Below are 26,000 nucleotides of genomic sequence, written 5' to 3'. Positions count from 1 at the left end.
CACTGGTAAAAACACCAATTCTGAGGCTTCAGCATTGAAGATTTAAGTTGTTTGAGTTGAGGTCCAAGCTAGCAGGGAGATTAAAAGACAAACGTAGTAAAGTCTTCTATTCTACAATATATAATCCACTAAGTTAGGGGATATACAAAATGAGTATTACTAGATGTAAAATATGAGTAGATGTAAAACACGATATTGAACATAATAATCATGAGGGGAGGAGAATACAAATACCAGGTTTTTAGAATGCATTTAAAATTAAAAGATCAGCAATTCAAAGTATTCTTGCCTAGAAAATCCCATGGACGGATGTATATATATGGAGACTGCTAGACAAAAACCTCATGGTAACCTCAGACTGAAAATCTGTAACAGATATACACACAAAAAAGAAAAAGAATCCAAACACAACAGCGTGTGTATTCGCCACTCAGTCGTATCTGACTCTTTGTGATCCTATAGACTGTAGCCCACCAGATTCCTCCATCTACGGAATTCTCCAAGCAAGAATACTGGAATGGGTAGCCATTCCCTCCTCCAGGGGATTTTCCCAGGGATCAAACCCAGGTCTCCTGCATTGCAGGCAGATTCTTTACTGTCTGAGCCACCAGGGAAAGCCCAAACATAACATTAAAGAGAGTTATAAGAGAACAAAAGAATAATAAAGGGGAAAGAGTTCTCCAAAAATAAATTCAAAATAATTAACAAAACAGCAGTTAGAACAAGCTGGAATAATTTTTAAATCTACCCAGGTGATCCTTCTATGCAGCCAGATTTGAGAAACATGATTTATTGCCTTCTAGAAAGATTTATGTGGGTCATTATAATATGGGCCACCGGGGGGTTGTTTTTCTCTCATTTTTCTAGTAAATGTTATATCATAAATGTATTTCCAGTTTGGAAGAAGCAGTCTCATTGAATACGATTGATAAAATGCCTTGTATAATCATTCCCTTCATTATGTTGTTTCTTTCTTTTTAACTTTGTTGTTGTTCAGCCTCTCAGTCGTGTCCGACCCTTTGTGACCCCATACACGACAGCATTCCAGGTTTCTCTGTCCTTCACTGTCTCCTGGAGTTCTTCCATGTATTCCTGCCACCTCTTCCTAATCTCTTCTGCTTCCGTTAGGTCTTTACTGTTTCTGTCCCTTACTGAGCCCATCTTTGCATGAAATGTTCCCTTGGTATCTCTAATATTCTTGAAGAGGCCTCTAGTCTTTCCCGTTCTATTGTTTTCCTCTATTTCTTTGTACTCATTGTTCACTTAAGAAAGCTTTCTTATCTCTCTTGGCTATTCTTTGGAACTCTGCACTGAGATGGGTATATCTTTCCTTTTCTCCTTTGCCTTTGCTTCTTTTCTCAGCTATGTCCATCTTGTTCTCTGTAATATCTTCAGCACTCTGCTTTCAGGCACAAATCACTCTGCTCTCTGCCTTTGGCCTCATTTTGTGCTGTCATCTTCCATCTCTAAAGCCAGGAATCTCGGTATCATCTAAGACCTCTTCCTCTTCTTCACATCTAGTTTGTCCAAATCCTACCAAGTGGTGTTGCTGTTGTTGTTTAGTTGCTCAGTCATGTCTGACTCCTTGTGATCCCATGGACTGTGGCCTGCTAGGCTCCTCTATCCATGGGATTTGCCATGCAAGAGTACTGGAGTGGATTGCCATACCAAGTGGTGTGCTGATAAACAATTAGCCACTATCTTTCCAAGGGGTGAAAATCCGTACTCACAGTGTTTGCCAATACTCATAATGTAAATAAAGATTCCTACCGTGACCAATTTCAGACTACCAACATGCCATTTCCCAACAGGGATTGTGCATAGTTGCCTTTCAGGACCTGGACACCAGTGTGAGCCTGGTCCACAACCACCCTTAGTGCATGGATGCTTCCAGTGCTTTGGGACAACCTAGAGGGCTGGGATGGGAGGAATGGGAGGAATGGGAGGGAGGGTCAGAACGGAGGGGACCTATGTCTACCTGGTGGCTGGTTCGTGTTGATGTGTGGCAGAGGCCAACACAATACTGAAGAGCAATTGTCCTCCAATAATTGTATTTTTTTCTTTACTTGTCAATATGGTGCAATTAAAAATCTTTGATTAAAAAAGAAAGAAAGCAAAAAGTCTTCCACATCATTGGACATAGCAGACCCTGAGGCAAAAGCTTCCCTGCTCCTCAGGGAACCAGGAGGGAAAGGAAAAGAGGAGTGAGACAGGAAAAGAGGGGAAACCAACGTAAAGATGCCTCCCCAAACTGGCCAGCACTTGGACTCAAGTGCAACCGACTGCTGATCTCAAGGCGCCATGTGTAGAGACCACACTGTCTCCAGATGGTCGGTGAGGTTGGGAGCCTGTGGGTGAATGGAGAAGAACGTATGTGCTCTCCCCAGAGATTCGCCTCAGAGTACACTAACTTCCCTGCACTTACAGTGCGCTCATCTGTGGACTGAGGGTGGGTCGTGGTGCATCTCACGCCTCAGCAGCAACAGAAAATCCTGGGGCAGGGAAAGCATACACTGTGACACAGCCATGAGGCAAGGAGCTGTGGGTGTGTGTCTCCATATCGGGTCAGAGTTTGTGAAGAGCTGATCTGAGAGACAGGTGAGGCTCAGCCGGCCTGAGATGATCAGGAGCACCTGAGCCTGGTGTGCACACACCACCGGGTATTCCCTCTTCTTTTGATGGGCTCCACATTACCTACAACACTGGTACAGATATTCCCAAGTGTCCCCCGAGGCTCACACCAGGCGGAATCTCTCCAGAGTCTGTCCCTGTCTCGCTCTGCTGAGTAGAAGAGAAAGCTCACTGTGTCAAGAGGAAGACATTTTCAACTTTACAGGTGATACCAAGCTGCCTCCCTGTATGTCTGCGCCACTTTGAGTGAGAATTCCTTTTATTCCAAATCTTCATCCAGACTCTGTATTGCCTGACTTTTTATTTTCTGTCAGTCAGCTTTGGGAATGAAGTAGTATCTCATTGTGGCTTTATTTTGCATGCCTCAGATTACTGCTGAGGTGCAGTATCTTTTCATACATTTAGGACGCTTTCTGCTTCCTCTTCTAGGATATAAGACATATGTCTTTTCTCGTTGGTTTAGAGCAGTTCTACTGAAGTTGTGGATGTCAACCCTTTGGCATTTCATTACCCATCAAATACCTTCTCTCAGTGTGTAGCTTTTTCTTCTTCCTCTCTAAATGGTACCCTTCAGTGAACACATATTCTTAATTTTAATGTTGTTTCATCATCAGCCTTTAACTGCATGGTTTATAGAGTTTTTTGTCTTACCTTAAAAATCCTTCATTATCTTAAAGGCATAACAATATTCCACTCTATCCCCTTATAAAAGATATACATGTGTGCATGAGTGCTAAGTCACTTTAGTCCTGTCTGACTCCTTGTGACCCCATGGACTGTAGCCCACCAGGCTCTTCTGTCCATGGGATTCTCCAGGCAAGAATACTGGATGGGTTGCCATGCCCTCCTCCAGGGGATCTTCCTGACCCAGGAGTCGAACCCGCTTCTCCTGTGGCTCCTGCATTACAGGCAGACTCTTTATCACTGAGCCACCAGGGACGGCCCATAAAAGATGTAGTTTTATTTTCAGTTTTTAATCCACAAAAATTTATTGTGTATGTATATGTGTGTGAAGCAGGAAAACAGTTTCTCTTTTATATATATATATATATATATATATATATATATATATATATATATATATATATATGGATCATCAGGTGTTTCAGCACCGTTCAGTGGATAGTTTCCTCTTCTCTCTCTGGTCTGTGATACCTCTTCTGTCATGAACATGGGTTTATTTGCTTGTTTTAATTTATTTATTTTTAAATTGAAGGATAATTGCTTTACAGAATTTTGTTGTTTTCTGTCAAACCGCGACATGAATCAGCCATAGGTATACATATATCCCCTTCCTCTGAAAACTCCCTCCCATCTCGCTCCCCATCCCACCCCTCTAGGCTGATACAGAGCCGCTGTTTGAATTCTCTGAGACATACAGCAAATCCCCATTGGCTGTCTATTTTGCATATGGTAATGTAAGTTTCCATGTTACTCTCTCCATACATCTCACCCTCACCTTCTCTCTCCCCATGTCCTGAACACGGGTTTGTTACTTTTATTACACCTGAGCTGGTACCACATTGCTTTAATTATTACAAATTTATCATAATCTTGAAATCTTATAACCATGCTTCCCTGGCATTGTTCTCTTTCTACAGGGCTGTCTAAGCTATTCTTCACCCTCCGCTCTTCCATAATATGTCTAAAATTCGATCACTAAGTACCACTGAGATTGGATTGGAGTTGTGTTGAATCTGTAGATCAATTTGGGGAAAAATTGATACCCTTATAATGTTAAGACTTTTATCCAGAAACGTGGACTATCTCTCCTGTTATTAGTACTTTATAATAAAGTCACCTAATTATATTGTAAAGGGCTTCCACACCATGGACTTATCCCTAGTTACCTGATATTAACTGTAATCTTGTAAATGGCTCTCTTATTGCAGTTTTTGTGCAGAAAAGTAATTGGCTTTATATCCCTTAGCTTTGCTGAACAATCTTAATTCTGGAAATTCACTAGCAATTCTTGGGAGTTTTCTGCTTAAAAATTATATCATTTTTGAATAACGAAAACTAAAGATCTCCCTTTTCAGTAGGTTTATCTTTTCTTTCTTTATATTTTCTTACTGCCTTCCATAGGCCATCCACTATTGCCTATGTTTATTTCCTTTATATTCTATATAAAGAGAAATGGTGATTGCAAACACCATATACCTTGATATTGCATGTACCTTGATACTGATCTGGAGGGGAATGCTTTCATAGTTCACCAGTAAGAATGACATTTGTTTTAGATTCAGTGCTTGTTTTGTTTTGTTTTTGAAAATTTGCTACATCGAGTTTTTTAAGTTCCTTTCTATTCCTAAGAGTTTTAATCATGGATAAATACAGGTATATATCATGAACATTTTTGGTACCTACTGAGATTATCAAATGTTTTTTCTCTTTTAATTCATTACTGTGAAAAATTACCTTAATCAGTTTCAAATATTAAACCAACCTGATATTCCTGAGATATATCTGACTTGGTCATCATCTTTTTTCACACTCTGCTGGATTCCATTTGCTAATACTTTATTTCACATTATTACATTCATATTCATAAGTGAGATTGGACCATGATTTTTTTTTCTCATACTTTCCTCATCAGGTTTTATAAGAGTTTGTATGTAAATAATGTTATTCTTTCCATGAATGTTTGATAGAACTCTTAGGTGAAGACTTATATTTACAAAAAGATATTTGGCTACTGACTCAGTTTTTTAAAGATTATAATAACTCTTCTGTCTCTGCTTCCATTCATTTTGTATAATAAATTTATAACTTGCATATTTCTAGAATTTATCCATTTCCTCAAAATTTCAAATTTATCAACAAAACATTGTTAAGTTTCTCATGCCATTAGGAAGTATAGAGATGTCCTCCTTTCCAGTCTTAATAGTAATTATTTGTACCTTCTCTTTCTCATATTTTTTGTTTCTGTTATTAGTATTTTCAAAAGAAAAATTTTTTGCTTTTATATGGCTTTTTCTTCTCTTTTTTGTTATCTTTCTTTTATATTTTATTAATCTCTACTCTTATCTTTATTCTTATACATTTTTTAATTTATTTTGTTTTCTTTTGTTAAATTCTTGAGATAGATGCTTGGCTCATTAATATTTAACTTTTTTCTTTTTCTAAAATAAGCATTTTAATGAACTAAATTTACCTTTCAAGTAGTGATTTAGCTATATCCCACAAGTTTTATTATGTAAAGTTTTAATCACTTGATAAAGATATTTTTAATACCCAGCATGATTTCTTCATTAACTCATAGGTTAATTTTTTTTACTTATAGGTTATTTATAAGAATTTTTTTCAATTTTCAAACATAGGGATTTTCTTTTTTTTTTTTTTTTCACTTTACAATGCTGTATTGGTTTTGCCATACATCAACATGAATCCGCCATGGGTGTACACGTGTTCCCAATCCTGAACCCCCCTCCCACCTCCCTCCTCATACCATCTCTCTGGGTCATCCCAGTGCACCAACCCCAAGCATCCTGTATCCTGCATCAAACCTAGACTGGCGATTCGTTTCTTATGTGATGTTATACATGTTTCAATGCCATTCTGCCAAATCATCCCACCCTCTCCCTCTCTCACAGAGTCCAAAAGACTGTTCTATACATCTGTGTCTCTTTTGCTGTCTCACATACAGGGTTATCGTTACCCTCTTTCTAAATTCCGTATATATGTGTTAGTATACTGTATTGGTGTTTTTCTTTCTGGCTTACTTCACTCTGTATAATCAGCTCCAGTTTCATCCACCTCATTAGAACTGATTCAAATGTATTCTTTTTAATAGCTGAGTAATACTCCAATGTGTATGTGTACCACAGCTTTCTTATCCGTTCATCTGCTGATGGACATCTAGGTTGCTTCCATGTCCTGGCTGTTATAAACAGTGCTGCATTTAAACTCACCTTTCTGTTGGATTGAGAACATAATGTACATGCGTTACAGTCCAATGTATAGTCAATATTCATATATTTGCATATGTTCACCCTAAGCTTGAAAGAAGGTTTATTTTTATAATGTTCCATCTATGTCCATTGATTAAGTTTACTTATGTTCTCAATCCTCTATTGATTTTTAATCTGCCAGCTCTATCAATTACCAAGAAAGATCTCTTAAAATCTACCTAGTATTATTGTTGATTTTACATTCTTTACTGTTCTTTAAACTTTTGCTTTATAAATTTCCAGGTTATATTATTTAGTATATAAAATTATAATTTGCTATATCTTTCTGATGACTTTTAAACTTTTATCATTATGTTGTGACTATATTCATCTTTGTAAAGCTTTCTGCCAAGGAGGGAACTTTGTCCATGGGTGTGCTGGAACTGGCCCACACTGATTTACAGCACTAATTGTTCACATCTCTCTGAGTTCTGTGGCTTGAAATTAGTCATGGAGGAGTACACATATTTTATAACACATAAAAACTGGCAAATGCTACAAATCAGGCCTTCTCAACCAGCCCCAAGGCCTGGGGAGTTACCAACAGGCCTCTGATCTAATATGATATTAATATAGCTAAACCAAATTTCCTTTGATTACTGTTTGTATAATGTAACTCTTTTCATCCTTCTAATTTCAACTTCCCCATATCTTTTTTTAAAATGTGCCTGTTAAAAGTATATAGTGGGCTTTTTTTTAATGCAATCTGACCATCTTTGTCTTTTAACAGAATCTTTTTTGTCCTTTTATGCTTAATGTGTCCCAAATATTGCATGGGACATACTTACACTAAAAAAATAATAATAATTACATAGTTGTTTATTGGAAATTCAAGTTTGACTGGTGTCATATTTTATTTGCTAAATCAGGCAATCCTATTCCTAGCCTTAAACTTCAAAATAGAATAACAGCCAACAATATGTCAGGCCTTCTGCAATATCCTGACATCTAGTTTCTCATTTGATCTTCAAAACAAAACAGAACTATATAACATGCAAACATTAAAACAAAACTATGGTGGGATTATAGTTCTGCCTTTTGTAGGTTAGAAAGTTAAAGCATGTCGAGATTATCTGCCCAAGTTCAGGAAACAACTTAGGAAAGCAGAGCTATCTTACTGCAACTTCAGCCCCCCAGGTACTCAAACTGCAGTTCACCTTTCTTCTCTACAAGAACAGTGATAGGTTCTTAAGCATAAGAAAGGTAGAGATGGATGGGATGGGGTGGTTGAAGGCAGATCCGAAAAGGAAGGTCTATATGTATGCATATAGCTGATTCACTTCACTGTACAGCAGAAACTAACACAACATTATAAAGCAATTATACTCCAATTAAAAATTTTTTTAAATAAGAAAAAAAATGGATTGCACAACACAAATTTTTTTTTAATTTTTATTTTTACTTTATTTTACTTTACAATACTGTATTGGTTTTGCCATACATTGACATGAATCCACCATGGGTGTACATGCGTTCCCAAACATGAACCCCCCTCCCACCTCCCTCCCCATAACATCTCTCTGGGTCATCCCCATGCACCAGCCCCAAGCATGCTGTATCCTGAGTCTGACATAGACTGGCGATTCGATTCTTACATGATAGTATACATGTTACAATGCCATTCTCCCAAATCATCCCACCCTCTCCCTCTCCCTCTGAGTCCAAAAGTCTGTTATACACATCTGTGTCTCTTTTGCTGTCTTGCATACAGGGTCATCATTGCCATCTTTCTAAATTCCATATATATGTGTTAGTATACTGTATTGGTGTTTTTCTTTCTGGCTTACTTCACTCTGTATAATCGGCTCCAGTTTCATCCATCTCATCAGAACTGATTCAAATGAATTCTTTTGAACGGCTGAGTAATACTCCATTGTGTATATGTACCACTGCTTTCGTATCCATTCATCTGCTGATGGACATCTAGGTTGTTTCCATGTCCTGGCTATTATAAACAGTGCTGCGATGAACATTGGGGTACATGTGTCTCTTTCAATTCTGGTTTCCTCGGTGTGTATGCCCAGCAGTGGTATTGCTGGGTCATAAGGTAGTTCTATTTGCAATCTTTTAAGGAATCTCCACACTGTTCTCCATAGTGGCTGTACTAGTTTGCACTCCCACCAACAGTGTAGGAGGGTTCCCTTTTCTCCACACCCTCTCCAGCATTTATTGCTTGCAGATTTTTGGATCGCAGCCATTCTGACTGGTGTGAAGTGGTACCTCATTGTGGTTTTGATTTGCATTTCTCTAATAATGAGTGATGTTGAGCATCTTTTCATGTGTTTGTTAGCCATCCGTATGTCTTCTTTGGAGAAATGTCTCTTTAGTTCTTTGGCCCATTTTTTGATTGGGTCATTTATTTTTCTGGAATTGAGCTGCATGAGTTGCTTGTATATTTTTGAGATTAGTTGTTTGTCAGTTGCTTCATTTGCTATTATTTTTCCCCATTCCGAAGGCTGTCTTTTCACCTTGCTTATATTTTCCTTTGTTGTGCAGAAGCTTTTAATTTTAATTAGATCCCATTTGTTTATTTTTGCTTTTATTTCCAGTATTCTGGGAGGTGGATCATAGAGGATCCTGCTGTGATTTATGTCGGAGAGTGTTTACACAACACAAATTTAAAAAAGAAAAAGAAAGACACAGATTTATAGCTGTTTAAACTGTTTAATCTGTCTCCAACTCTCCTTGAGTAGCTACAGTATCACTCTTCTGTGGCAAGAACACTGTACATGCAAGACTCTTTACTCAGAACTCCCAATAGACTCTAAGATCAGGCTTACATGAGAGCACTAAAATTTAAAAGGAATTGTTTCATAGTTTGCAATATTAGAATCACAAGTAACAAAAAGATACAAAAAACAAAGATGCTGGGCTAAATTAGAGATATTTCTGGTATGAGTCCTTCAGGCATGGTTAGACTCTACTGAGATAAGTATGTCCCAATACATAGCAGCCCTAGGGATCACAGGGGAAACACACCAGCACAGCTGGAACCAGAAGAAAGTGGGTATTTTGCACATGTCACTAATGTGTCCCCTAAGCAAATTTGTATTCCTGCCTGTGATATATTTCCTCAGTGCACTCCCAGCTTCTGAAGTTAGCTTCTTCCTAATTTGGGGGGATTTTTTTAATAGGCTCTTGGTAGTTCTTCATGATTGCTGCTACTTGTCTTGTGAATGACCTTGTATGGTTTCAGCAAAATCCTTTGGTCTCTGTATCATTCAAACTTCTGTCCAGCCAGGCTAGAAAAACGCTCCGAATACTGTCACATCCCATAAACATTCGTGAGATACAATTGCAACTCATCATGTACAGATCTCAGATTAATTTGTAAAATTCCATTCTGATTCTCTTATTCATAACCTGTGTGTTTGTTTAAGCTCCACATTCTGAAACCTATGGAGATGGTGCCCTAGAAGTTTTTGTGATGGGTCAGTGACTGGGAAGAAGTAAGAGTTTGTGGTGGGGTTTAGCTACTAAATCGTGTCCAACTCTTGTGACCCCATGGATTGTAGCCTGCCAGGCTCCTCTACCCACAGGATTTTCCAGGCAAGAATCCAGGCAAAAATCCAGCCATTTCCTCCTCCAGGGGAATCTTCCTGACCCAGGGATCAATCCTGCTCTCCTGCATTGCAGGCAGATTCTTTACCGACTGACATACCAGGGAAGGCAGGAGAAGTTAATGTAAGAAAAAGATGATCGTTGTTCAGTCGCTCGGTCACATCCAACTCTTTGCGACCCCACAGACTGCAGTACGCTAGGCTTCCCTGTCCTTCGCCATCTCCCAGAGCTTGCTCAAACTCATGTCCATTGAATCAGCGATGCCATCCAAACATCAGGTGACTAGGACAACATCCTCTGGCATCCCCTTCTCAAGTGGCTTAACAGGGTTAGTCCTATATGGATATGGAGAAAGTACCTGTCTACCCAGGGTGATCTGAGGGGTAGCTAAACAGCTAGCTCAGAGAAGGCAATGGCACCCCACTCCAGTACTCTTGCCTGGAAAATCCCATGGACGGAGGAGCCTCGTAGGCTACAGTCCATGGGGTCACTATGAGTCGGACACGACTGAGCAACTTCACTTTCACTTTTCACTTTCATGCATTGGAGAAGGAAATGGCAACCCACTCCAGTGTTCTTGCCTGGAGAATCCCAGGGACGGGGAAGCCTGGTGGGCTGCCGTCTGTGGGGTTGCACAGAGTCAGACGCGACTGACGCAACTTAGCAGCAGCAAACATCTAGCTGGGGAAAACACTGGTTTCTTTTCGTCTGAAAAGAAGCCTTAACCAGGCCAACCAGCAACTTCAACATAATCGTTCTCACCTCAGTTTCACATCCCGTTTACTTCAACCTGACCTCTGCACTAAACCAACTCCACTCACCATTTTCCAAGGAAATACACTTTACAGTTAATCACAGCTTATAGAAATACCCAACTCGTCTCACTTTCAAGACCGGCTTATTTGAGGGAGAAAGAATTTTGCTGACTTCGCTTGTGTATTCATGTGAAATCGTTTACAATCCTTCACATTCTCAACTTTTCTCCTGAAATGCTCAAGTAAATTTAGCACTGCAGGAAGAAGCTAAATGTTGATCGCATGGCTTCTCTCGACCTCTGACACACTACTGCAACCCTTGAGGGCACTTGAGAGTTAAGGGCACCCGGTGGTGCTGAACTGTAGCAGAAACAGTGTCTGTGGACCTGGCAGGGGCTGGGAATGGGCCTTGGTCAAGAGGCTCCACTGTGAAGCACTCCCTTGGCTTAGATGAAGGCCGCCTGAGCGATCTCCAAGCTACGCCGCGACAAGCACCTCAGTTGTGCTGCTCTGCTTTCTCAGGGCACAGAAAGCCAGTCTTTTCTTGAATGCTCCTTTCCCTCGAAACATCCCCCTCGAAGGGAGTGGGGAGCAAGCACCCGTTTCTCTTCAGGGTACAGTGAAGGACCCTGCCCTCCTGGACTCTTGTGTCTTCACTCCCTGAAAAAGGCGAAAGTTACTAACTTAGTCGCCTGCGACTCTTTTCGATCCCATGGATAGTAGCCCACCAGGCTCCTCTGTCCATGGGATACCTTAGGCAAGAATACTGGAGTGGGATGCCATTTCCTTCTCCAGGGGATCTTCCCCACCCAGGGCTCAAACTCGGGTCTCCCACATTGCAGGCAGATTCTTTACTGTCTGAGCCACCTACCAGATATGAAGAGCTCATGACCCCAGCTGCTCACAGGGCATCCCCCTCCCAGGACACAAAAGAGACACCATTCCATTTCTCTTTTCTTATTGTTTTAATCAGTAATTAACATTTTTATAGATCTTTTCCGATTCTTCCAAGTATATGAATACATAATTATTTTGTAAAAATCGGATCAGCAAAATATATTTTTAATGTTTGCCCAGAAGTCAAATGAACTCTTTTTTTTTTTTAACATGGTAGGCATTTTTAATTATTTAGCTTATTTTTTTACTAAAGTAGAGTTGATTTACAATGTTGTGTTAATTTCTGCTGTACAGTAAAGTGATTCAGTTATACATATATATATATACTTTGACAAATTCTTTGTCATTATGATTTATAACAGATTATTGAATATAGTTCCCTGAACTATCCAGCAGGGATTCTGTTGTTCACTCCTCTCTTTTCTACTTCTCCCTTCAATTTCAGTTCTGTTTCTGCCCTGTTACCAAGTTGCAAAATTTCCTGGCAAAATTTGCCATTTCAAAATGGCCTCAGCAAAATTTCCCAGCATCTCACCTGTAGATTCTGTCCTTTCTCTTTTTTTTTTCCTCAGTTCAGTGAGATGGAAGAGGAGCTCAATACAGATGTATCCATATAAATATACAAGAGAACAGAAGATAGCAACTGTTGTTTCTTGTAATGGTTTTCCCAGGTCCTAATCCTTTCCTCCTGATGTAGCAAAAGCAGTGGCCAAACCTGGTTTTTGCATTGTGAAGAAAAATAATGCAACTGCTTTGATTCTTTGAGAGAAGGAACCCTCTCAAAGGAACTCCTCTTTCACCCTCAGCAGGGAAAAGTGGAGCTGAACAAGGCTAGTGCTGGAGGCAAGGAAGGCTCTGATGGCATCCAGGCTTCCAGAGCTTCAGAGAGGACAATGGTGTGGCATCCACCAGCTGCATCACTGATAATCACTGTGCATGCTGACACTCAGGGGCTTCCCATGTGGCTCAGTTGGTAAAGAATACGCCTGCAATACAGGAAACTTGGGTTAGATCTCTGGGTCGGGAAGATCCTCTCAAGTAGGAAATGGCAACCCACTCCAGTGTTCTTGCCTGGAAACTTTCATTGACAGAGGATCCCGGTGAGCTACAGTCCATGGAATCGCAAAGAGTCGCATACAACTGAACTACTGAGCACATGTTTATTCCCTTCATTTTCCCCTTAAAAAAAAAAATCACTGGAATTGCCCTTAATCCCTATGGTTCTTTTTTCTATCATTTACTCCAACACACTTGCACTGGGCTGTCACGGTGGAAGTTCAGGAGGAACTGCGCGTTAAATGGGAAAGCAGAAGGTAGGAGCTTTAGCGAGCTCTACTTGATCACGCAGAAGACAGTGTGCTTAAAATCCATGCTATTTTCTGGAACAGCATTGAAGGTGTTCAGTACCTCTGCGTAATTTGAGGCATGTTCAGGTATGTTAAGCATGACGTACGTTTAGTTGCCCTTAATCTTTGAAGAAAAACAATTTCAAGTGGGTAATTGAGCATTTCCTCTAATGGAGGGGGAGGACTGGGATATAACAGATCACAAGCAAGCTGAGCGTTTGCAGAAAGGCCACAACTGCATACTCTTTTTTGTTAAGGTCTGTCTGGAAAGCACATGTGAAATTAAATTATTATTCTTTAAGACTTCCAGTCATTGATTTGGTCCTGGAGTGTTATCTACTTTTCTCTCTGTGGAGTCCTGTTCTTCAAATGGAGATTTTTATTCTGTAGGATTCCAGTAACTTACATCTCCACTCCTGGTAATTCATTCATTAGGCATTGAAACGCTTTCCGTTAGGAAAACATAATGGGTTCACTAAGTGCTTTTACCAGCCCAGCCACTTACTCTCATAACAGTGATGCCACAAACACCCCATTCTCCTCTTCCTACAGTCTATTACTGTCACTATGCATGTGCAGTAATCCTAGATTATAAACCTGCAAGCTTAGATGGTGAGAAAATATTTCTCCACAAAAGAGTGTCTGGTCTGAACAGGTTAGTAAAGATCCACGTGAATACATAACCTAGAGAGAAGCAGATTCAAGGGCACGGCTAAGCCCTGAAATGGAAAACTTGTAAGCAATCTGTGTGTGTGTGTGTGTGTGTGTGTGTGTCTACTAAATTGTGCCCAACTCTTTGTGACCTCCCCTCCATGGACTCTACCCTGCCAGGCTCTTCTGTCCATGGGGACTCTCCAGGTAAGAATATTGGAATAGGTTGCCATGCCTTCCTCCAAGGGATCTTCCCGACCCGAGGATTGAACCCACATCTCCGGCATGCCCTGCATTGACAGGCAGATTCGTTACCACTGAGCCACCTGGGAATCCTAAGCAATCTATGACCAGCAGCCAACTTTGGTACATGAAGGAAAAAAATAAACTCTTCAGTGATGTGATAGGGAGATGGTTTCTGGGATGCCAGTCAGTATCAAAGAACCAACCTACAGTCTAGAGAGGAAAAGATACTTTTGACTAAAGGGCTAGCCTTCACATGAACTAGTGGGCACGTTTAGATGGTGCCCAGGCAATCTAATTTTGACACGATAAGTGAAGGGTCAAAAGCCCAGTATTTCAGAGCAGCCTCTCCACCCCAGCCAGATTTGACTTTTTCTTTGGGTAATATAGTGTTGGAATTCAGCATTTGAATCTAATAGTTGTTTCATTGACTTCCCTTTCTGTACATTTAGACATTTCCAAACTTGTCTTTGCTACCCTGGGTGGTGCAATCTGGGTCAGCCCCAGGACTGAGTGTCTCAGTTCAGTTCAGCTTACTCGCTCAGTCGTGTCCGACTCTTTGTGACCCCATGGACCACAGCACGCCAGGCCTCCCTGTCCATCGCGACTTCCGGAGTCTACCCAAACTTATGTCCATTGAGTCGGTGATGCCATCCAACCATCTCATCCTCTGTCATCCCCTTCTCTGCCTGCCCTCAATCTTTCCCAGCATCAGGGTCTTTTCCAATGAGTCAGCTCTTCATATAAGGTAGCCAAAGTACTGGAGTTTCAGCTTCAACATCAGTCCTTTCAATGAACACCCAGGACTGATCTCCATTAGGATGGACTGGTTGGATCTCCTTGCAGTCCAAGGGACTCCCAAGAGTCTTCTCCAACACCACAGTTCAAAAGCATCAATTCTTCGGTGCTCAGCTTTCTTTACAGTCCAACTCTCACATCCATACATGACTACTGGAAAAACCATAGCTTTGACTACACAGAGTTTGTTGGCAAAGTAATGTCTCTGCTTTTTAATATGCTGTCTAGGTTGGTCATAACTTTCCTTCCAAGGAGTAAGCATCTTTTAACTTCATGGCTGCAGTCACCATCTGCAGTGATTTTGGAGCCAAAAAAATAGTAATAAAGTCAGCCACTGTGTCCACTGTTTCCCCGTCTATATGCCATTAAGTGATGGGACTGGATGTCATGATCTTAGTTGTCTGAATGTTGAGCTTTAAGCCAACTTTTTCACTCTCCTCTTTCACTTTCATCAAGAGGCTCTTTAGTTCTTCTTTGCTTTCTGCCATAAGGGTGGTGTCATCTGCATATCTGAGGTTATTGATATTTCTCCCGGCAATCTTGATTCCAGCTTGTGCTTCATCCAACCTAGCGTTTCTCATGATGTACTCTGTATATAAGTTAAATAAGCAGGATGACAATATACAGCCTTGACGTACTCCTTTTCCTATTTCGAATCAGTCTGTTGTTCCATGTCCAGTTTTAACTGTTGCTTCCTGGCCTGCATACAGATTTCTCAAGAAGTAGGTCAGGTGGTCTGGTATTCCCATCTCTTTCAGAATTTTTCACAGTTTATAGTGATCCACACAGTCAAAGGCTTTGGCATAGTCAATAAAGCAGAAATAGATGTTTTTCAGGAACTTTCTTGCTTTTTTGATGATCCAGTGGATGTTGGCAGTTTGATCTCTGGTTCCTCTGCCTTTTCTAAAACCAGCTTGAACATCAGGAAGTTCATGGTTCACGTATTGCTTCCTAGCATGTGAGATGAGTGCAATTGTGCAGTAGTTTGAGCATTGTTTGGCATTGCCTTTCTTTGGGATTGGAATGAAAATTGACCTTTTCCAGTCCTGCGGCCACTGCTGAGTTTCCCACATGTGCTGGCATATTGAGTGCAGCACTTTCACAGCATCATCTTTTATGATTTGAAACAGCTCAACTGAAATTCGATGACCTCCACTAGCTTTGTTTGTAGTGATGCTTCCTAAGGCCCACTTGACTTCACATTCCAGGATGTCTGGCTGTAAAGAAACATAATTTAATCCCCAACTTAAAACTTTGGTGTCATGTCAACCACCTTCTTCAGTCTGCTGAAAGATGCCTCCTGTGGACTGATGGTCCTCCTTCCCACCACCTAAATATTTCCCATCTGGCAGGCCTTTCAGGAGTACCTCCCAGCTCAGTGGGAGTCCATCTCAGCATATAAAGTCTTAACCCTTCCTCAAATGGTCTGCTTTTCTGCAAAATCACAACCCTCACCATCACCTTCATCAACAAAAGTCAGTGCTCAACAGGTACAATCCCAAAGTCAAAGAACTGATTATTTCATTATCCAATGGTCAGCTTTCATTATATTATGTGTTGCATAGCGACACCTTCTGGTGCAGTAACGCAATAACATGTTGAATACAACGGGCTCTATGAGCATATTAGGGCTTCTTCTCTGATAGCTCAGCTGGTAAAGCATTCATCAGCAATGCAGACGACCCCAGTTCGATCCCTGGGTCAGGAAGATTCCCTAGAGAAGAGATAGGCTACCCACTCCAGTATTCTTGGGCTTCCCTGCTATCTCAGGGAAGAATGAACCTGCAATGTGGGAGACTTGGTCTCTATCCCGGGGTTGGGAAGATCCCCTGGAGAAGGGAATGGCTATCCACTCCAGTATTCTTGCCTGGAGAATTCCATGTACAGAGGAGCCTGGCAGGCTACAGCGCATGGGGTCACAAAGAGTCAGACACAACTGAGCAATTTTTGCCTTCCCTTTTTCACTTATGAGCACATTGCAAACAAAAACTTTTTAAATAAAAAAGTAAAAAGAAAGAAAGGGAAAAGAGGAGGGAAATGTCGATAGCTTTGCACGTGACATCACAGGAACCCTCCCTTATTCATGTGGAACGTTGCTTTTGTCAGGAAAGGAAGTAAAAACAGATCTTTCAAAGAGTTTTGCTGAAAGCACAAGTAGAAAAATGGAGGGAAAGTGATATTAAGAAAGAATCTTCTAAGTAGAAGGAGAAAATAATAGAATCTCTACAGGCTAAAAAGAATGATCCAGTAGAAAGAGAAAAAAATGATCCAGTAGGTGAACAAGGAGCATTTCTGGAAGAATGTCCTTGAGACGTGAAAAGTCTGGGATCCAGAGCTTTAGTAAATGAACTGGCCTTGGACAGGAGCACAGACCAGTCATCAGACACAGAAGAGAAAGTGTGAGTATTTGAGGGCAGACGCAGCCAGTGAGCTGATGCAGTGCTAGAAATCCAAAAAGTTATCTTCTGGCTCCTCCTGCTCTCAAAAAAAAAAATGTGAAGCAAGGTCATCAGCTGAGACTGAGAATTGGCAAGAAGTACGGGAAATCTGAGATAAGTTGTGCATAGTTCTCCAAGAGAGAGAAACTCAATGGACCAGAGAAATGTAGTGTGATATTATTTAAGGATCATAAATTTAAAGTGAGTCCTAATGGTTGTTTTTCTCCAGCCAAGTTCAGCTACAAGGGTGCAAGTGAGGAGAAGGCAACGAGCAGGGTTTAACCCTGGCTATGGTTTTGCCTATCAAGTACAATAATTGGGGGGGTAAGAGAGTGGAGGGCTTGTCCTCCTAAAGAGCCAGGCAATATTAATTTCCTTTCCTATTACGCTCAGGTTTTTAATGACTCAGTTTCCTGTTGTTTGTTTACTCTCAGATAAATTGAAAGATTCTGGGGATGATGATTTTACTAAATTATAATTTGTGTATAAGCCATCTCCTTTCTGTTCTTTTGGTTTTCTTTCACAAAGGAATTTTTTGTTTGTCTTTTCACTTAGGATATTATCTTTAATAAGATGACTATATCTAAAACCTCTGATATTTAACACTGTGGAAAGGAGAAGATGTTTCAAAGGAAGATTGCAATAGTGTATAATGACAGGACATATGAAGCTACTTTTCATAGTCTAACGGTTTATAAAACAAATTAACTCATACCCATACGTAAAAGACTCACTATTTCTATAGGAATTTTTCACTAGTTCTCTTAATGGCTATGTATTGCATATCTGTTGTGTACAAAACACTGTACTAGGCAACCACTGAGGTGACCTGGGGAGAGGATAGGATTATAACACACAGGAATTTGCAGTCTAAAAGTTCTAGGTATTTGCAAATCCAAAGGTATTTGCAGTCTAAAATCATTTACTTACAACAAATTATTGTGCAAGGCAGGACAAAGCAAGCACTACACACAAGGTCTATGAGAGTTGTTCACCTAATTCACCTTTACCTACCACAGTGGGCCTGAAACCCAGTAGAAACCTAGTGGGTACAGTAAATGTAAAAAAGATCTGAGCCAGGCTAGAGGGGCTGGAGGAACCAACACAGGAATTCTGCAAGTGAGATCTGAGAAAAGAGAGAAGGAGAGCCGGGCCTTGAAGGAAAAATAGGAGCCCAACAAAAAAGGGGGGAAGAAAAGAGCCCTTTTCTACGAAGACAAGCCTGAGATGTACAAGCAGCATGGAAGCGCAGGGATGCATGGGGCAGGCGCAGTCTAGTTGCAGACTGCTAGGCAGTACCGTGCAAGAGCCTCAGCAAGGAAGGGCGATAGCGGCGCGAAAAATCCGTGATCTATCTGATGAGTTTTTATTGAGCACTTAACACTGTGCCCAACTCCGTAGCTCTTCTAATACCACAGAAACCCTGTAAGATAGCCACCAAGTCTCCATTTTACAGGTGAGAAAATTCAGACAAAGAGGTCAATTTTATACCTCTCATACAGCTGGCCAGTCGCAGAGCCACGGCCACGGGCACCGCTTGTACTATTAATTAAAACATTTTTGCATGGGGATGACCCAGAAAGATGTTATGGGGAGGGAGGTGGGAGGGGGGTTCATGTTTGAGAATGCATGTAAGAATTAAAGATTTTAAAATTTAAAAAATAAAAAAATAAATTAATTAATTTAAAAAAAAAAAAACATTTTGAATTGTGGAGGGATATGGTTTGCATTGCTGCTACATTTTCCCTTCACAAATAATGGACATATTCAAGTTAAATTTAAAAGTTAAGCGCCATGAATATTAGCTGTTACTCCTCCCTGGTGGCTCAGCGGTAAAGAATCCGCCTGCGACGCAGGAGACACAGGTCTGATCCCTGGGTTGGGAAGATCCCCTGGAGAAGGGAATGGCCACCCACTCCAGTATCCTTGGCTGGAAAATCCCACGGACAGAGGAGCCTGGCGGGCTACAGTCCCTGGTTGCAAGAGTCCCACACCATTTAGCAACTAAATCACCACCACCACCTCTGTACTTAGAAGCTCTGAATAGTCAAGTATATTAACTTCCACTTTTCTTCATTCAATGGTATGACTATTTCCCAAAACTACTGGCTTATGGATTGTTTTCTTTATGATTAATCTACAATATAATATAGCTCAACTGCATTGACTGTTATCCAAATGCATATTTAACTAAATTTTTCTAATACTATGAAAAATATAGTTTTTTTTTAATGAAATCACTTTGTCTTTCTCTTTGTAACTTTGAACTTTATCCAGAGACAGTTGTTGATGACAGCCAATTCATCATCATACAGGTTATACTTATGTTTTATCTCTATCTTACAGAAATATTTTCTGCCTCAAAAAATTTTCCAATCTATTAAATGCACTCCCTTTTTATAGCAAGTCTTTCAACTCTCAATTCATTCTCATTAAACTTTTACCCCATACCTTCCAAATGCTTATATAAACTAAAACTATCAACTCATAAAAATGTATCCAGAGAATCAGAGTTCAGTTCAACATCAACATTACAATTTATGCAACGCTGGAGGACAGCATCTACTGTGAACTAATTATTTTACCCAAGAGTGCTTTCCTTAGCTCTAATAAATATCAGCTCTTTTTACCTCCTCTAAATTTGTAACATTCCATGTTTCAATTCTTTACATATATTTTGTTTTTATTTGAAATCCTTGGGAAAGAGACAAGCTTCAACCATGTAGCCTGTCTGGTAAATATTCTTGAAGCCAGGTAAACTTAAGCTTCTTTTCTCAAAAATCTTGCCCACATTTTCTCTAGAGATGACAGGGGATGGGGGCACCCTGCTCAAATGAGAGTATTATCATAGTGGGTCCCCTGTGGTTAGCTTCATGTGATCTGCAGAAACACAGAAGCCTGGGGAATCTGATGCTTAGGTGACGCAAGAAAGCAAAGAAAGGTAGAGGATGTTTACCCTAAAGTAAAAAATTGCCTAATATAAAGAAAATACAAGGAGCTGCTTGCAGAAGCATCTGTAAGTTGGTCTTTGCTAGACCAGAGGGCAGAAGTAGAACTAACGTGTGGACGCTGTTGGAAAAGAATTTTCAGCTCAAAGGAAAGAATTACCTAAGTAGACATTCAAAAATGGAACTCGGCGTTTCCTTGAGGAGGGAGGCAGCCGTTTGCAGAGTACCTGCATTAGGTCTCCTCCCACAAGGAGATCTGAAAAGCTGGGTGACTGTATTATTTATTTTCCAAGTAGGGACACATTTGAGAATGAAAGGACAGCAGCAAGAAATCAGGAGACCCAAAGCCCACCAAGTCCCACACCCTCCTAGTTCACCTCATTGTTGACCACTAGCATCATGGACTTACGGACACATGGAGGTTTGTGAAAGATCAGCCCTGGTAGGGAAAGGGAATAGCTCAGATCCCATGCAAATGCAGGGAAACAGGGAAATCTGTGACCTTCTCTTCTCTCCTTCTGTTCCCACTACTGATAAGATGAAGTCCAAAGTCATAGATCTAGCAGGATCTCTGTGAGCGAGCCTGTGTATCAGCAAAGTGTTAAGATCCAAAGGGATCTGATTGGGAAAAATTCCAGGATGGGGGCATTGTTCCCAGAGCCAGGATGGAAATGCTATTCCCAAACCAAGCCTTTCAGATGGTTCTACCAGCGCATAGCAAGCAAGTAAGAACAGACCAACTCCAAAGGACCAAAGACTTTGGAGGTGGCTCAGGCAAGAGCAATACCAGCCTAAGAGTAGGGCCCCACCCTGCAGTCAGGTGCTGCAGCAAGGATAGGGAGTGCAGGAGTGTGGGAACATGAGCTCCCCGAGTGGGGTCTGTGCTCACCACGCCAGAGAGGCTTAGAATCATCCGATAACGCACATTTTTTTTCTCTTCCATTCTTCGTGACGGTTGAAATACGATTACAAAACTTTGTGAATGTTGAAAAGTTTATCAAAAATTAACATTCCTAAACTAAAATTCCCATCTTACCAACTGCAGTGGCCACTCGTGGCTGTGTATTCAGCTTCTAGAATCCCCCTCGGGCAGCTTTTGCCCTGACTAGGAATGGGCACCTTCCACTCTGCAGTGCAGCCCACCTGACAGAGGGAAGGCTGACCCCCACCTCCAGTTAGAAGGAGCCATTCAGGATCATCCCAGTTCCCTGCCTGGGGCCACTCAGCTCAAGCTAACAGCGCCAGTGTATCCCCATTGGCAGCTGGTATTCAAAGCACGTGGCATGTATCAGCCAGTCTGTAGGGAAAGGCTATTTTTCAACATGAACAGGGCAAGCGCATTTAATTTGGTGGAAGCTGGCCTACAAATAAAGTCCCACGTGAGGGGATGGAGCAGAGAAAGTGAGAGAGTAGTAGAAAGGCAATCAGGGTTTCACTGCACCAGGCAGTTCATACCTTTTAGCTTTCTTTCATATGCAGTAATAACTTACTTATTGCTTAAGCCAATGTGAAGAGGGTTCTCCTGACTCTTCAGCTGAAGGTCTCCTTACAGATCCACAAAACAGTGGTTCCCAAACCTGTCCGCATCTTGGAATCACCTGGAGACCTTCAGAAGCTGCTGATCCCTGTGTTCCAATCAGAGGTTTCACTCCATTGCTCTGGTGCATGCCTGGGTGAGCAGACGAGTCTCTAAGAATGGGTCACTCCCCACGACTGGCAGTGTCCTCTGAGCCTCCTCAATATGACAGAGAATGAGTTCCTACCCGGACTCCGTCAGCCCACCCACCCCACCCCTAGTGAAGGAGGGGTTTGTATGCTTTGCGGCAAGGTTTGAGTTGCTCTGCAGCTACATGCTTTCATTTCTGCTTGATCCCTTCATCTGGACCATATTTCAGAAGCTAAGGGGTGGAGTGCCTTCTTTAGTAAAATGACAGCATCAGTCTTTGTAATCCACATGCTGGTGGTCTCCAGGGGCCGGAGTAAGTGGTCCCAGGTCATCAGTAATTCACCTCTGAAACAGTAGACTGGCTAAAAGGAAGGAGGTGGAACGGGAGGGGAGGAATGGAGATGTGACCACACTGTTAACATGCTCTGACAGCTCTGGACCCCAGAACCCAACTGGGTGGTAAACAGAGATATAAAATAGTATCTGCTTCGTCTATAAAGAGGGGTTTCCCCAGGGGCTCAAAGAATCTGCCTGCAGTGCAGGAGGTATGGGGGACATGGGTTTGATCCCTGGGTTGGCAAGATACCCTGGAGGAGGGCATGGCAACCCACTCCAGTATTCTTGCCTGGAGAATCCCATGGACAGAGGAGCCTAGTGGACTGTCATCCATAGGATCACAAAGAGCCTGAAAGAGTGAAGTGACTTAGCATGCATACACATCCATACAGTAGAGCTTTTGTGACAGTGATAGGAAATGATACATATGGAAGAAAACTCAAAATGAAATAGTGCTCTGTGCATGTAAGGTATTTTTATGAGAGGCTCACAAAGTTACAAATGAAATCCAGACCTCACCCTACCGGACACCGTGGTGGGGCCCAGATGAATGGCTCCTGGAGTTTAATCGTCTGCCAACACCCTCTCTTTGGCCTGTCCTCCACCCCTTCTCTCGTCATCTTTCGTAAAATATCAAGCGTGCTCTGTGAATGAAATTCTAACGCCTCAAATCTCTTTCAGCCACACCACCACCCCCAGAGCCCTGCCCACACAGAAATCCTAGGGCTGCCACTAATGGGCAGGGAGGTTGTTTGGTTGCATTTTTTTCCCCTCGGTTTTTAGAAGCACTCCACTTCCTCATCAAGAGCACACCTCTGGGCACCACAATGCTACATCATTCCCTACTTGCATTATAATGTCTATCAAAAGAGGCATCTCTCGGGAGGCTTGAGTGCTAAGTGGGGAGTGATTTTTAGAGAGATGTGTGGGAAATCATTTCAATATTTGGCAGTTCCTAAAGGCAAGATGATTCGAGACTTTTTTGAAAAATACACTTGATTGGCTCATTCTGCTATTCCCTGATTTCTGAAAATGCTTTATCATTGGAATTTGACATTTGCATTAAAATAAAACTTCCATAAGCCGCAGGATCAGTTTTTAGTTTTCTCTGTTCACTTATCATATGCTTCACCTATAACACACAAATGTATATGTTCACCAGGAAATCAATCTTTTTTTAAATCAAAAAAGATTTTTTTAAATCATTAATTTACAGTGCTTCCGGTATATAGCAAAGTGATCCCGTTATGCACATATATATATTCTTTTTCAGATTTTTTCCATTATAGGTTATTATAAGATATTAAATATAGCTCCCTATGTTATATAGTGGGCTTCCCTGGTGGCTCAGATAGTAAAGAATCCACCTACAATGCAGGAGACCTGAGTTCAATCCCTGAGTTGGGAAGATTCCCCTGGAGGAGGGCATGACAACCCGCTCCAGTGTTCCTGCCTGGAGAATTCCCATGGACAAAGGAGCCTGGCAGGCTAGAGTCCATGGGGTTACAAAGAGTCAGACGTGACTGAGTGACTAAGCACACGTTATATGGTAGACCTTGTTGTTTATCTATTTTATATGTAATAGTGTGTATCTGTTAATCCCAGGTTCCCTATTTATCCCTCCCCCCTCCTTTCCCCTTTGGTAACCATAAACTTGTTTCCTATGTCTGTGAGTCTGTTTCTGTTTTGTAAATAAATTCATCTGTATCATCTTCTTAGATTCCACACACAAGCAGTATCATATGCTGTTTGTCTCTGACTTACCTCACTTAGTATGATAATGTCTAGGTCCATCCATGTTGGTGCAAATAGCGCTATTTTATTTTTTTATTTTATTTTATTTTATGGCTGAGTACTATTACCAGGAAATCAATCTTTCTTTTACAGATCTCTCCATTAAAATATACGGTTCTGAAATTAAAGACATAGATAATGCCCCAAGAATTGAAGCAACCAAAAATACCGCAAAAACGTACAAAGTGTCAACCATGAGACGAATATTCGATTTGGCAAAGCATCGAACCAAAAGATCAGCATTTTTCCCAACTGGGGTTAAAGTCTGTCCACAGGAATCCATGGAACAGATTTTAGCCAGTCTTCAAGCTTATTATAGATTGAGAGGTAAGGAAAGAGATGTAGCCTGTTCAGACTTCCCCTCTTTTTGTCTCTTCTCTTTCATCCATACTTAGGTTGTCTTCAGCCCAGGACTTCCAGTTTCTGCTTCAGTCACAAGAGTTATACAAAATAGCCAACTGAACTGAAAGTTGTGACTAATAAACCTTTGAAACTATGGTAGATCTGTGTTTGTATGTCTTAAAGCTGTGTCCTCTACAACGCAGAACCATTAGGGCATTTAACAAGCCACCAGAAAGCCTTCACCTATGGGTTTCACCTCTTTGTTTTATTTCTGCCAAAGCCCAGTACTGAATTTGAATGTTGTTATTATGAAGAAGCACAAGAATGATTGCAACATCAGGAAACTAAGCAAATTGATTGATGACTTAAGATCTCACTTTTCAAAAACCGCATTACAATCCTGATCCTCCCTTCCTTCTTGGTAAGTTTGCTGATTCAGCAAAAAGGCCTGAAGCTGGGAGACCTAGAGGCACAAATTAGCAGTAGTTACCAAGATAAATGCAGAGGTGTTAATGGGATTTACAAACAGCGCAGTCACCTGGCTCCAGACTTATTGACCAGGGCAAGCTGGTTCAATTCTAGCCTTGATGTGTTACACGTTACGACAACTGAAGAGTATGTCTTCACACTAACATCTCACCAAATTCTTAAGTATTTACATCAAGGATTGAAATTAATGTGGGGCATTCTTATTGACTTCGGGAAGCAGCATTAGCTAACAGTATCAAAAATACCAAGCCTTATGTTCCTTGTATGCCTCATTTTATGTGGAAGTAAAGAGATACTTGCTTTTTGACAGAAGCCACACCTGCAGAGAAATGACAGGTACTGGATCAGAGTCAGAAGGAGGACTCTAATTATAGAAAATCAAGGGCACTGTATTAATATTCTTTATTAATATAATATTTAGCCCAGCACCTCTGTGTAGCAGTTTCTCAGTAAATGCTTGTTGATGGATGTCGGAAGTCATTGGAAGTGCAAAGAAAAGACTGTGCTGCTTGTAAAGCATTCATTTTGAATGTGACGACACAGTAGTCAGCTGATGATGCTGGTAAATTTCATGTTATCTGTTAATAGATAGAAAAACAAATGCATAATATATGCATCACACTGACCATGAACACAGCTATTGCTGCCTATTTTCATGTAGCTTCTAATCTTTTACGACATTCACAAATAGGATTCATCACAGGAATTTGCAGACTAGACTACTCATTGCTGCAACCAAATTCTTTGCTCTGAATTTTATTCATAGCTCTTTATCCTTGATTAGGTTTGGCTCTTTCATTCTTGCTTCCCTGGATGAAACAAGCCACTGTTTTCTCCCCACAGCAGTGACAGCCCATTATCTTCATGGCTGCCCCTGGGTGATATGAAATTTTACTATTCATCAGCATAGTGTTCTTAAGTCTAACAAATTGGTTCACAAAGAAACTAGAACTAAGACCCAGCTCTAAAGTGGCATTTCTCTGACAGAGTAACCCACTTATTGTTCTCATAGCTGCTTTTATAAAATTATCTTTCAAATTTAGGGGTGACAGCATCCACATTCCTCAAATCAAATGGAATATTGAGCTATTTCTTTTCCCAATCCTAAAGCAACACAAGGGAAAATGTTCTGTGCTTCCTGGTGGAATCACAGGC

The 26,000-nt window shown here is 41.0% G+C and overlaps 1 protein-coding gene across 1 annotated transcript in view; it reads left to right on the top strand.

Moving 5' to 3' along the window:
- Positions 1-26,000, top strand: part of IMPG1 (interphotoreceptor matrix proteoglycan 1) — a 185,578-nt gene that overhangs the window by 30,969 nt on the left and 128,609 nt on the right. The window contains exon 4 of the mRNA XM_069598931.1: positions 24,108-24,341. Coding sequence (XP_069455032.1) covers positions 24,108-24,341 — 234 coding nt within the window. The remainder of the gene's footprint in view (positions 1-24,107; positions 24,342-26,000) is intronic.

Source organism: Ovis canadensis, chromosome 8 (assembly GCF_042477335.2).
Source record: "Ovis canadensis isolate MfBH-ARS-UI-01 breed Bighorn chromosome 8, ARS-UI_OviCan_v2, whole genome shotgun sequence".
NCBI lineage: Eukaryota > Metazoa > Chordata > Mammalia > Artiodactyla > Bovidae > Ovis > Ovis canadensis.
The sequence above is the reverse complement of the archived record's forward strand: the minus strand, read 5'-3'. Positions and strand labels throughout refer to the sequence as shown.